Source organism: Passer domesticus, chromosome 7, assembly GCF_036417665.1.
Source record: "Passer domesticus isolate bPasDom1 chromosome 7, bPasDom1.hap1, whole genome shotgun sequence".
In the NCBI taxonomy this organism is placed as follows: domain Eukaryota; kingdom Metazoa; phylum Chordata; class Aves; order Passeriformes; family Passeridae; genus Passer; species Passer domesticus.
Genome location: NC_087480.1, coordinates 39448619 through 39461504, shown reverse-complemented (window position 1 = coordinate 39461504; position 12886 = coordinate 39448619). Strand labels below are relative to the sequence as shown.

General features: G+C 37.1%; 1 protein-coding gene across 1 annotated transcript; it reads left to right on the top strand.

Moving 5' to 3' along the window:
- The first annotated feature begins 7082 nt into the window (after positions 1-7082).
- UCHL5 (ubiquitin C-terminal hydrolase L5) lies at positions 7083-12338 on the top strand. Its single transcript, XM_064427891.1, has 8 exons — positions 7083-7202; positions 7287-7348; positions 7426-7556; positions 8862-8925; positions 9995-10097; positions 10521-10634; positions 10799-10897; positions 12212-12338. Exons 2-8 carry the CDS (start codon positions 7287-7289, stop codon positions 12254-12256), a joined length of 618 nt encoding a protein of 205 aa, XP_064283961.1. The 5' UTR covers positions 7083-7202; the 3' UTR covers positions 12257-12338.
- The last annotated feature ends 548 nt before the right edge of the window (positions 12339-12886 follow it).

Below are 12886 nucleotides of genomic sequence, written 5' to 3'. Positions count from 1 at the left end.
ATCAGTATTTTGCAAGGTAAAATAGCTTCAACAAATTCTGAGAGTAGGAGCTGTATATTGACAAAGCAAATCAGTTTGATCTGTCAAGTCAGACGAGAATGGCAACTATGGAAGAGTAAAGCTCTTATTTATTTGTCAGGCCTCACCCATAAAGTAACTCAGTCTTCTGTGCAGAAGTGACTTGGTAAATGTTCTCAGCAGGATGAGCAAATTACTTCTTTTGAAACCACTTTCAACAACTTGTTGGAAGAAGTCTATTTTGGTCCGGTTTTTATTTCTCATTTTTCTCAAATGCTCTGAAGCTAGGGGTAGTATTATGTAGGATAGGGCTTTCCTTCAAGGGTTTGCAGACCATTTGGCCATGCAAGTTTTAAGTATTCAAATCAGAAAGGTGAATTTAAATTAGAAATCACTGGAAAGTTGCTTTAGCTGATGTAGTCCGTTGTGTTTTATTAAATACAGAGTAGTACTGATATTTTGTCTTAGAGTTAACAGACTGCTGCATTTTTTGCGAGAACGAAAAGCAAGAGAAAGTGACCAGAATGAAAGTAGGAGTATTTAATATGGGTATTTATTACAAAACATTGGCATCAAAGGGCAAATTATTAGGATTTCTGTGAAGGCTGTTACATGGTCTAGTTCTTGGGGGGTTTGGGGGGCTTTTTTTTTGGTTGGGTCTTTTCTTGTTTTATTTCCCACCACAAATGCAAGTTTTGAATGTAAATTTCAGGATATGAAAAAATCTCTTCACACTTCCAGGTAAAAGTATAGAAATATGGAAAACAATGCAAATAGCCATCCTGGCCACTCTGTACCTGCACTTCTGTTCCGTTCCTTTTATAATCGTGCTGTTATGGATCAGCTTTTTCCATGCTGCTTCTCTTCATCCTTCCTCTGCTGTAGCTCTTGAGTCCTGCCAAGCACTGCCCACTGTTTTTATGGTGCAGAGATCAGTACCAGTTTGCTAATTGTCTTTATAGTTTGGTAGCTCTCATGGACACTGGTTTAGGTTGTGATTTCTACCTAACCAAATACATTGTTAGTAGCCATGGACTGTAGCTAAAAAACAGCCATGAGACAAAGAACTCAGAGAAAATCCTTGATGTAACTTTTAAAAGGTAGTTACATGGTGGGAGGAAATTACTCTGATTGGAATCTAGAGAGGGATTTTTTTGGAGGATGTTGTTTTTTTTCTTTTAAAGTGAAGGTAAATCTTCCCTCACTCAAGGGATTTCATCTTGTTTCCTGTGAGTAGCTGAGGTTGTCCTAGAATTGCTGTTCTTGTGAATGCTGAAAAGTTTCAGACTTGAATGCTTGCTCCACTTTTTTTGCCTTTTCCACCCCCTTCCCTTTTTTGAAGCTTGACACTTTAAAGGCAATAACTAAGAGGAACTTTTTTGAGCTTTAATTTGAGATTGCAGAATGTATATCACAAAATTTGGATAATGTTAGATTTGATAACAAGCCCCACAAAATTAAAGGCTAACAATGAAAAGTCTTGTTTATTTTATAGTTTTCTTTGAAACACTCATATTTTAATGTGCTCTTAAGCTGAAACCTCCTTTTTAATTGTCCCTTTATTTTACCTGCTGCCTTTAAATAGGAGTACTGGAGTGACTCTTAATTTTAGCATGAAAAGCAATTTCTAGGAATGTTGTCTCTTAAAATAGTACTGCCTGCCACTGGCCACTAGATGGCATGGAATAGATGTTTCAAAAGTCATTTGCAAAAAGTTTAGAATTAGTATCTTTTTCATTTTTTACTGTTATCTGTCAGTGAAGTGTAGTGGCTTTGCAAAATTAAAACATTCCTTGAAGACATATATATGTTTGTGTTTCATATCAATTCAGTTTTGCCTAGACTGAGCTATTGTGACTGAACAACTAGAAATAGGTACAGAGAAATTATGATGAAAAGTCAACAGAAAGAAACTGTTTTGGATGTTTTGGAGGAATCTGTTTTATACCAGTTTAGCTCTGATGACTTTCACACTGAAGAAAGTTAGCCTAGGTTAGAGATCCAACTTGATAAGCAAAGTTTTCAAGACTTAGAGTTTTCTTGAGCAAGTGTCTGATTTTATGGTTTGCTGCTGATGAGAGCAGGGTGCAGTGAAATCCTGTGAGCCAGTGGAGCTCATCCCCAGCAGTTTGCTGTGCAGTTTCCTGGCTGGTCTCTGCTGTACTATGAGATGTGTCTGTTCAGCAAGTCTGTACAGGACAGAACTGGTAACAGGTAAGTGAGAGAGCAGGGCATTCTTTATGATAGTGCTGAAGTTACTGCACTTCTCAGAACCACAGTCTGGATCCTTCTGAGTCAGCCAGGAGCACAAAGCAAGATGAGCATTAGTGTTGAGTATTTGTATTGTGAAAGAGCAAGTCCTCCCAACCACCGTGCAGCTGGGTTCCTGTGTATTTTTTATTTCCTCTGTATGTTTTAAGCCAAATTTTATGCTTGCTTTGAGGGTCTTTCCGGAAGACTTTTTTCTTCATTACAAAAGGGATCATGTAAAATTACACTATATTCATTTGTAGGCTGGAATCCCACAACAAATAGATTGGTTAGGGCAGTTTCTATGACATTTAAGGTTAGTGATCTGTTGATCAGTATCTTCAAAACTGTCATGATGCTGGAGCCTGAAAAATCTCAAGTCTTTGCCTCTCTTTCTTTTCTCGCACATTTTCTTCTTTTAAATGTTCCCATCTAAAGACATGTGGTACAATTGGTTTTACTGCAGGCATGTTTTCAAGTGTCTTCCTGAATCCTGTGTGAGCACAACAAGGTTACTGTTAATATATCAAGAGTTGAGTGCAGGAGATAAATTTTGTTTCTGTTCAACTTTATGATGTGTTCAATCTTAAAAATGGTTTCATTGTGGGGAACTTTATTTAGAGGTAAAAGGCTACAGCTCTCAAACTGTCTAGTAAAACATCTTTAAAATTGCACTAGGAAACACAGTTTTGGTAAGAAGCTTGTGCATGCTCCCATCTTCCTCATTTCCACTTCCATAGTGATGTTGTGGTTGAATGCCAAATAGCAACTAGATCTTGTTCCAAGTTCTATCACGACTGTTGGGGGGTTGAATTTTGAAGTCTGTCTTGTATGCATGCATATTAAAGGGATGCTTTTTAATGGTCACTTTTATGTGCACTCATGTTAAATTTGGCCTCCCTGTTATGCCTAGGTATGGTTTGGTCCTCTAGTTGAGGCCAGAGAACTCTGGATGATGTTACATACCCTTTGAGCTAGGATACATAGGCACCATGAGGTGAGTTAAGGATACAGTTTCAGCCTTAACTCAGAATTTCCTGATTTCTGTGTTGCTTCAGTGGGCCCTTGCTGTTGTTTTCACACACAGTGGATACATGATTACAGCTGCTCAATGGGTTCAGCTCCCTGCCACACTCTTTAGAGGAGCTGCATTCTCTGCTGAGCACTGCAGAAGTGTCTCTGGACAAAAAAGAATGCCATTGTTCCAGATCTGAAACTACTTCTTTTGAGTTTAATAAATTCTTCAGCTTTTAGTATGGAACTATTGGTATCCTGCCTTTCCTAGGTGCCTTCATTTTATTTTGCATTGTCATCGCAGAACATTAACTTCTTTAATTTGGAATACCTTCAGAAAGAATGTCTTATAAATGATAGTTAATAACAAACCATTGGTCTCTAGTTATGTTTATGGCACTAATGGAAGTATATGTATTTTTTTACATTTCCAGTACTTAATTGATTTCAAACTCACATGACCTTTTCAGATTTGGTAACATTAAGATAGACCAGATATCTGTGTTAAAGCTAAGTTTGGGATAACCAGTAACTTACAAGAAGTACAACTTCAAGACCTGAAACAAATCAGAAAGAGATTTTCAGTATAGCTGCAGAAAGATGATATCTTTACTCAAAAAAATTTAAATGGAAAAAATTATATTTGGTTTCTAAACAAAAATAAATTGTGCACCTTCATGCTAATGCTGAATTTTTCTTGTTGAGTTCTGTAAAACCAACTGTTCTGTAATGTTGGAATGTTTAGTGAGTGAGTTCCAAGGATTTGCTGGTTATGCTACCAATTGCAGCACAGGCTTGTCCACAGCTTTTTTGAAAAGCAAAATACATAATCCATCAGGTAGATGTGAGTCAAAAATTTAAAGTCTTCTGTCTAAAGTTGATCCAGAAGGTCAGATTTGATCCCTAGAGAAAGGTGCATGCTTAGGAAGCAATGCATCTTACTTAGAGAGTAGCCTGATCAAGTGGTTCCTCAGTTTAAGCTGAGCTTCACCTGGGGCTAGGTCCACCTTCTCTTGATACATTTCTGTGCATGTATGTTACAGTTTTCTTTCAAGTATTGTAAAATACACCTTGAACTTTTGCCTACAAAATCTTTTAACTATGAGTGTCTGCTTTAATTGGAGTCTTGTGTATTGATCAATGTAATACCTCACCAAGACTTCCTAGACAGAAATACCCAGGCAAATATTGGTATTTCTGGACAGATACGGGAAATCCTCTTAATCCTCAAGTCCAAATAAAAATCTTTTGGGAACAACCTGCATTTATTATCATGTTACCTAAATGCAAAGAATGTTTTCTGCTAACGCTGAGGCACCTAAGTAAGAGGTACACTGGGAATTAGAGATGGTGTGCTGAAGGATTCTCTAGGTTGTGTGTGGAGCTGTGCTGAACTGGCTGCGTGCACGGATGGCACTGTGGCTGTGTGACAAATAGATCCCACCCTTGCCTGCATTTGGTCCTGCAGTCACATCACTCTGCACTCCTCACGCTGCCTGTGAGCCACCACTAGCTAGAGATTCCCTTGTGTTCTCCTGTGTCATCTACATCCAGGAGCACACTGGATTTTTATGCACATCACCTGCATTTCCTTCTCTTCCTCTGCTACAGGACTGTTGTTGCTGCCTTTTCCTGGACTCCTGCCTCTCACTTGACTGAAGAGCTAGAATGTATTTCTATAATGTGTTTTCATTTCAGCAGCTGGAGGCTGTTGCCCTCACATCCACATCTTGTGCGTAGTGTTTTCTAGCAGGCAGACTTTGTTTAGCTTGGTCCCTGTATACTTCATCAGACTTGGTTCATAATGTAGTTGGAATACAAAATATGTTTGAAGGCCAGTATTTGATGAGCCCATTAATTCTTTGCAGAGTCTAATTTTCCCTCTGATTTTATGTTCTGTATTGAACTTTTGTATCCTGCTCTTCAGCAGTTTCAGTGTTGATCTTGCCTCTGGGCACAAAATCTTTTTCTTTGTTTTGAAGCCATTATTGAGTTGTCTGTAAAGATAGCAACTGGTTGTTCCATCTGATTTTTTCAGCAAAATTAATTGCCATTTAGTCTTGTCCCTCCTATAATGCCCTGTATTAATTATCATTTACAAATACAATTTGCTGTAGTGACCCTGCCTTCATTGTAACAGCACTGTTCTAACAGTGCATCAGCACAGGAGTCTGTGCCTTCTCTTGCTTCTCTATCAGCTTAATTACACTGCATCAGCTGCACCCACTCTGAGCCACTTGAGATTTCCCTGCTTTCATCCTAGCACTACTTTACCACTGTCTCTGGTAACATTCTTTAGTTGGATCTCAGAGTCTTTAGTTCTTAGTTCTTTTTCCTGTGTTACAGTGCAATTCAGAGTATGCCCATCCTGCTGGTCTGGGGGTTTGAATTTTCCTGCTGCTGGTTCATTATTTTGCTGCCCTGGATGGATTTTCCTTGTATGTCCTTTATTTTCCATCTGTATATTCTAGCCCTTAGCTGGTGTACCTGCAGTTGGTTTAATTTCAGTTTTGGCTGCTGTAATCTGTTCTGTATATGTAGTTGACTCCCTTGATTACTGTTTAAGTCAACTAGATTGTATTTTTCTTAAATTAAGAAGTGCTTTATAATTTACCATCTGCATATATACATAATCTGAACTGAGAACACCCTGAAGTATAGAGTATAGAAAATAAATTTATGATGAGCCTTTCAGTATTAACATACTAGGTTTTCCTTTGTTAGGACTAGCCTTGATTGTAAAACAGGTTGCTTGGGTTTTCTCTTTTTTTTTTTCCCTTCTTGTTGGAAGTGGTTTCACATTCATGGCCCTGAACTAATTTTCATATTTTTATATGAAAGTCACATCCTCTCTGGGAGTTTTAAGTAGCATTTTCAATTGCAAAATAGTCTCAAAGACTAATGATACATTACTCTTTCCTAACCTATAGCTCTCTGAGAAAAAAACTGCTAATATAAAGTCTTGTATTATGGCCTCATACCATTTGATTATAGTGCATTTAGTTAAATCTCAGATTATATTTAATAATCTTGGCAGCTTCTTTCTTTAAATACAGTGTTTTAGTTTGGTTATTAGTAAGCAACATTAAAGACATGGCTGTACTACAAAGGGGGTTGTTTATATTTTCTGAAAGTGGAATATTTAACACTGAAATGTCAAACTAGTAGCTTTAACTTGAAAAGGATAGTTATATTAGACAATTATTATTCAGCTAACCATCATTTAAACAGTATCTACATCTTGGAACACTTTTATTAGTTTATCCCTAGAATACTTGAATTTTTTTTGTCCAATAAAACCTTTTAATAAAAATTTTAAGTTCCATAATGTGTTTTATTGATTCAAATTAAATTTTTTGACCTCTTACTCCTAGTAGGAGATCTGATTATTTGCACGACTTTTCTTGGGAGAGTTGACTTTTTTTTTAGGCCATAGATAACACAACTTGGGTAGCTTGTGTGTTTTCCACAGGGATCCAAGGATTTTTGCCTTTTTTCTGTGCCTTTCATTCATCACTTCAGAGAGTGGGTGAGGCAGTGGAATGGCAGTTTCTGAGGACAGCTGTGAAAGATGAGTTTTATCTGTGAATTGTATATGCCAGCCACACAGAGCTGATTTTTTCACAGCAAAGACTTTCCTGTAGCTACCCAGGCAGCAAATCCAGTCTGTGTTAGGGTGCAGCTCTAATGTGAATCAGCACAGAAAGTGTGTGTGTGTGTGTAACAAAAGCAAACACAGTTTGGACTGAACTTTTATCACCAGTGCTGACCAAATTCTCCATGCTTTTTTCTAGGTCATAAATAATGCCTGTGCAACTCAAGCCATAGTAAGTGTGCTGTTAAACTGTGCTCATCAAGACATTCATCTAGGAGAGACCTTGTCAGAATTTAAAGAATTTTCCCAAAGCTTTGATGCTGCAGTGAGTGACCACTGTTTTCTGCATTTTGAGTGTCACAGTGTTACGGCTGTGGTGGTTTACAGTTGTTTTGTTACTTCCTTTCAGATGAAAGGTTTGGCACTGAGCAACTCGGAAGTGATTCGGCAAGTTCACAACAGTTTTGCCAGGTAACATATGTTTTAAATCTGGCCAAAATTTGAGCAAATCCTTTTTAATCTCAGGGGTTTTAAAATTTTCTTTGCAGACAACAGATGTTTGAGTTTGATGCAAAGTCTTCAGCAAAGGAAGAAGATGCCTTTCACTTTGTAAGCTATGTTCCTGTTAATGGGAGGCTATATGAGCTAGATGGCTTAAGGGAAGGACCAATTGATTTAGGTAACATTTTACATTTTTATTGAACACCTTTTATTTTAACAATGGCTTCTTGCAATAAATTAGTCATATGTTATAGGTTCAAAGCAAATTATTTATTAAAATAAAGAATATCTTGAAAGTTTTCTGAATGTGCTGTAGGCTTGTACTTCCTTGCAGTCATTTGTATTGTTTTAGTTTTGTTGGTCTGAAAATACAGTTTTCTCCCTGTTTCCTCCATGTCTCTGATGCTCTCTCTTTTCATTTAGTAATTAAATGATCAGGTCCTGCAATCCCTTCTAAAACCTTGATAGCTTTGTTGCAAGACAGAAGTTTACATAAAGGGAGAATGTATACAGCTGACTCCAGACACTTTTTTTCTTTTATGTGGTTTGTGTTTACACACTGCTGTCTTTGTTCTTAGCAAGTGTTTCCCTAATGGTTTAAAAGAAAATAGCTTTGTTCTCTGTAAGGCAGGCTTCTGTTTTGTAATCTTTCTTGAGATACGTGTACCCTGTTGAGTCTTGAAAAGCTCTGCACTGCCTGTCATGTGTCAGTAGTTTAGAGTCTGATATGTTGTCAGCATGTTCCACGCTCCATTCCCAGAGTGTTTTCCCAGATTTGTTGACAATTTTATGTTTAGGCTGAGCAACAGCTTGCTGCTTAATTGTGTCTTTAGCCTGTCCAGAGATACTGTACAGTCTTTGGACCTAACATCATTTGTGTGGTCATAAGATCACGAGCCTCTAAATTTACTTTAAGGTCTTGAAATTGCAAAAGAGGCATTTTCAGCTTAGGAAATCACCTGTGGGTATCCTGTCATATATCTTGAAATCAAGTTCTCTATCATGTATCCTTTTATGGTTTTTCTTTCTGCCTGACTTTAACAGTATATTGCATCCACACAGACAAAATCAAGAGTTAATATTAAACAGCTGTACCTGTCCATAGTGTTTTGCTTTGCTGTCTACTTCAGTGGTGTCATACCAACTAATTTCCCTTGTGTCATAAAAATCTTACCCAACATACTTTTCCCCCACCCCATTATTTCTTGTTATGAGCAAAACAAATGTTAGGTGCTCATGCCGTTCAAATTTAGCTTTGTTCCATTGCTTTGGTCACTGCATTATGTAACTGTTGTTATTAATAAAACATCTTCCACCTCCTGAAAAACCACCTGAGTAATTTCAGACTGCAGTAGCTAATGAAAAACTTGTTATGCATAAGCCTGAATTATATGAGTGCACTTTGCAGTAAATTTTGCCACGATACTGAATTTTTTCCTTCATGAGATGTTGCAAAGATGATGCATTTTTCCTGTTTTGCCAGGTGCCTGCCATCAGGATGACTGGATAAGTGCAGTGCGGCCCGTCATAGAGAAGCGCATACAAAAGTAAATGGTCGTGATGCCTTTAACATATAGCACCTTACTATGCTTGACAATTCCATTGTCTTAACTGCCTTCAGTTAAAGGATTTCTGCTGAATGTCTAAGCAATGGCACTTATGCATCATTTCTTTATGCATATCACTGTGTGGCTTGAGAACCTGTTGGCCAACATGAGGCAAATGTGATGATAGATAAATCTCAAATACAATTTGCTGCTGCATAATTAATCCAAGTAGGTGTCTGTGTAGTGAAGAGAGATCCTACGAGTGCTCTGGAAAAGAAGATTGTTATCTGTTGCACAGCTGTGGATCTTTGTGAGTGAAAGCTAAGAGTGTCATGACCATGAATAACATTTGCCTATGTACTTAAAATTGTTAGGTAGTCATTCTGTCCATACAGCTGGTGTTTAGAAATCTAAAGTTTTTCTTAGGAATAGCTTGTCTTTGAAATTGAAGGTAGAAAAACATACTGTGGAACTTTTCTACTTCTTAACTCTGTTTCCAAACTGCAGTCCCAAATTTGTTAGAAAAAAAGTTGATTTTTTGCCATTTTTAGAAAACAATTCTAAGTTTTTGCTTGAAGACTTATGTTTTTTGATAAGCAAAACAGGACTGTCAAGCTGTTTATTGGAGAATTTGACCTCCAAAAGGCCAACTAGTCTAATTGTTGAATGTACTTCTCACACTGTGTGGAGAAGTCTCCAATATTTTCTAACATGAAATAGTAATGAGAAAGTAAAAACTATTGTGTGAAGCATCTTGTGTAAGTTCTGTTGTTGTTTTCTTTTCTTTTTTTTTTGGGCAGTTTCAGTATTTGTTTTGTGACCACAGACAGGAATAGTAAATTTTGGGGAGAGAAGGTAATTAGGAGTTAGATACTGGATAGAGTTAATTTGTGGTCTGATTTTATTTTGTAACAAGATTGGATCTGTAGCACAACTTAATTTAACAGACGCATTTAAAATTTTGTTTTCATTAAATGAAATCAAGGAGGGTGCTTTTGAGTTGTCATGTTAGTAACTAATTTTGAAAGTGGATTGTCTTTGTTGTTTTGTTTTTCTGTTCCTCATTTAGATACAGTGAAGGTGAGATAAGGTTTAACCTGATGGCTATTGTGTCTGACAGGAAGATGATATATGAGCAGAGGATTGCAGAGCTACAGCAGCAACTGGCAGAGGTAGGCCATGGAATTGAAACTGCTAAAGTAACTCCCTGATAGTTCTGTGTGTTGGCTTTACCATTCACTTCCCTTCCTTGCTCCCAATGGAGCAGTAGCAGAAAAGCAGGGAGTGGTTGCTAGAGATCTGTCCAGCACAGTGTGGATGCACTCAGTGCTGCAGCTCTGAGCTGAGCACTCAGCCCAGTGTTGACCCTGTCATTTTGACTTTCTGCCTTGACTCATTTGCTGTGGTGCTGGAAATGTTCTTTTCCCAGTACCTGCTTGTAACTAACTGCAGAAATTCCTGGTGTGTACCTATAATGGTAAACAAAACTGAATCTTTCTGTGATAGAAATACCCTTGAGACAAAACTTGCTTTCGAAAAAGTAAAATTTAAAAATGGAGTAACATCATCCATTTAAATTTTTTGTTTTGTGGAAGGAGGAGCCAATGGATACAGATCAAAGTAGTAATGTGTTAAGTTCTATACAATCAGAAGTTGCAAAATACCAGATGTTAATTGAAGAAGAGAACCAAAAATTAAAAAGATATAAGGTATGTAGTCTTTGCTTTTCTGATGAAATTATTGGAACAGTTGTAAGATAAAATCAGCTTATATATGTATGGAAGCTGTGCAATGAATGTGAAGGAACTGGATGGGGGCTAGAAGATTGTTCAGCTTTATAATAATTCTGTTAATGCTTTTAATTTCTTTTTAGATTGAAAATATTAGAAGAAAACATAACTACCTGCCTTTCATCATGGAATTGTTAAAAACTCTAGCAGAGCACCAGCAGTTAATACCATTAGTAGAAAAAGTGAGTATTTCCTAGCTGATAGTATGATTTCCTATGATTCTTCACACCTTCTCTTTTAAGTAAAAGAGCCCATGTCATTTATTTTTCCAAGTTCTTTGGCCAGGGACAGCTCCTCACACTCCTGTGGCAGCTGTGGCACAGCACTGGGAATCTGGTCCCTCTCTTTTCCCTGTTCCTGTGCTCATTTACTGGCTTAGATTTCCCCTTTCTAAGGTGTCCAGCCATTAACATTGATTTACTGCTAAGGTTGGTATTAAAACTTCAATAAATAAGCAAGGTTTGGCAAGATAATTAAACTGGTCAAGTACTTGGATTGTACTCAGCTCTGTGCTGGTGTGCACTTGTGCTTGAGTGCCAGAGGCAGCATCCCTGATTTTATACTCACTGAGAAGGGATTTCTGAATTAGTATGATGAAAAAAGAGCTGTGTGTTATTTAATGAGTACATTCTGTAGCTGAATTTATTTAGGAAGGTACATTTGCAGGCTCAGTTTTTAAGAGAGTAAACTTGTGAAGTTTTAATCCAGTTTCATGTGAACAGAAGTCATTGATAACACCCGTCAAGCTGCTTTCACAAGTAAATTACCAGGGAGTTGGTGGTAACAGATCTTAATTCTAATCACTGAATTAGATGCTGTTCTGTTCACTTCAATAAATCGTAACAAGCAGCAGCCTGATCAAAATTAATTAATGCTTTGCCAGAAAGTTGTTGGCCAGTATTGCTTCTGAGTTGTCCCCTCTTCTTGCCCAATCTGTTTAAGTAAATTCCTAAGTGCCAGTTCTTTACCAATTGGACCTATTTATGATTGATATAAGTTATGAGAATCTGTCTGCAAATATTTTGACAGGAACTGTTGTAGGGGTTTTTTCCACTTATTTGAAAGATCAAAACCACTAAGATCTTGGTTCATTTCAGATTTTAATTTTTATCATCTATACGTCTGAATGTGCTGTTTTCTTGTGACATAAAATGTTCCCATTAGGAAGTTTTTTCTATGTTAAATGAAATTGGTATGGAGGTATGAAAAATGAAAGTTTAAATTATGTTTTTAATATAGTGCTTTTCCCCTACAGAAGTTACCTAATCTCAGTTTCTTTTGCATAATTTATTTAAACCTGTATTTATTCATAAAAGGCTTTATACACTAACCTAATAAAATAGTAGTAGGATGCTTCTGAAGGGTCCAAATTTACATTTAAATTTTTGTTTTTCCAGCATATGTTTAATATTCAGAAATGTAATAGGTAGCCATTCAAAGCTTCAGAATGAGCTTCATCTTGCCCAAGCTTGACATCATCTCCCCTTGTTTCCTAGGCGAAAGAAAAACAGAATGCCAAGAAAGCTCAGGAGGCCAAATGAAGATGACTTTGCAAAACACATACAGTTACTTGCTTCTGATACTATTTTCATGACAACAAATAAAGCTTTTCATAAACTTCAATTTTTGTCCAGTGCACGTTTGCCAGTTGTAATGGTTTGTCTTGTACTGTTTGCATGGGTCTGACTCTGCCTTCCCTGCATCTTGTGCATGTAGTACTGCTGAGCAATGTTTAGGTTCTCCTGGTCATATTCAGTATTTAACAGTCTGCCTGAAAGCTTGGGAAGTGGACCCAGAAATGTGCAAGGAAAATGTCCCCATTTTGTCCCACTTGAACGTGATAATGATACAAATGCCAGAGGTTGAAGTATAAGCATGAGCTTTCTTTGCTCATCCCTACTAACAGTTACAATCCTTTCCAGTTATTCAGTGACATAGCCTGTGTCTTTGTTTTTATGAAGTATGTGTCTAATTTTTTTACAAAATGGAAAAGTATGGATTTAGCTGTAGAAACATTTGCAAAGACCAATGTATAATCTCAAAAAAACTGCATTGCTTTAGTAGAAAAGATAATAAATATTCCCATTTTTATTTTGGCAAACTTTTTTCTGTGGTATTTTATTATGGGACAAGATGATTAGGAGGATATGGAGGTCATCAGCCTTAACTTG

Bases quoted from the DNA above. Each gene is read 5' to 3' on its own strand.
- UCHL5 (XM_064427891.1), top strand. From the start codon at position 7,287: ATGAAAGGTTTGGCACTGAGCAACTCGGAAGTGATTCGGCAAGTTCAC. The intron at 10,098-10,520 runs GTAGGCCATGGA...GTTTTGTGGAAG, and splicing joins TACAGCAGCAACTGGCAGAG to GAGGAGCCAATGGATACAGA. The intron at 10,898-12,211 runs GTGAGTATTTCC...CTTGTTTCCTAG, and splicing joins TAATACCATTAGTAGAAAAA to GCGAAAGAAAAACAGAATGC.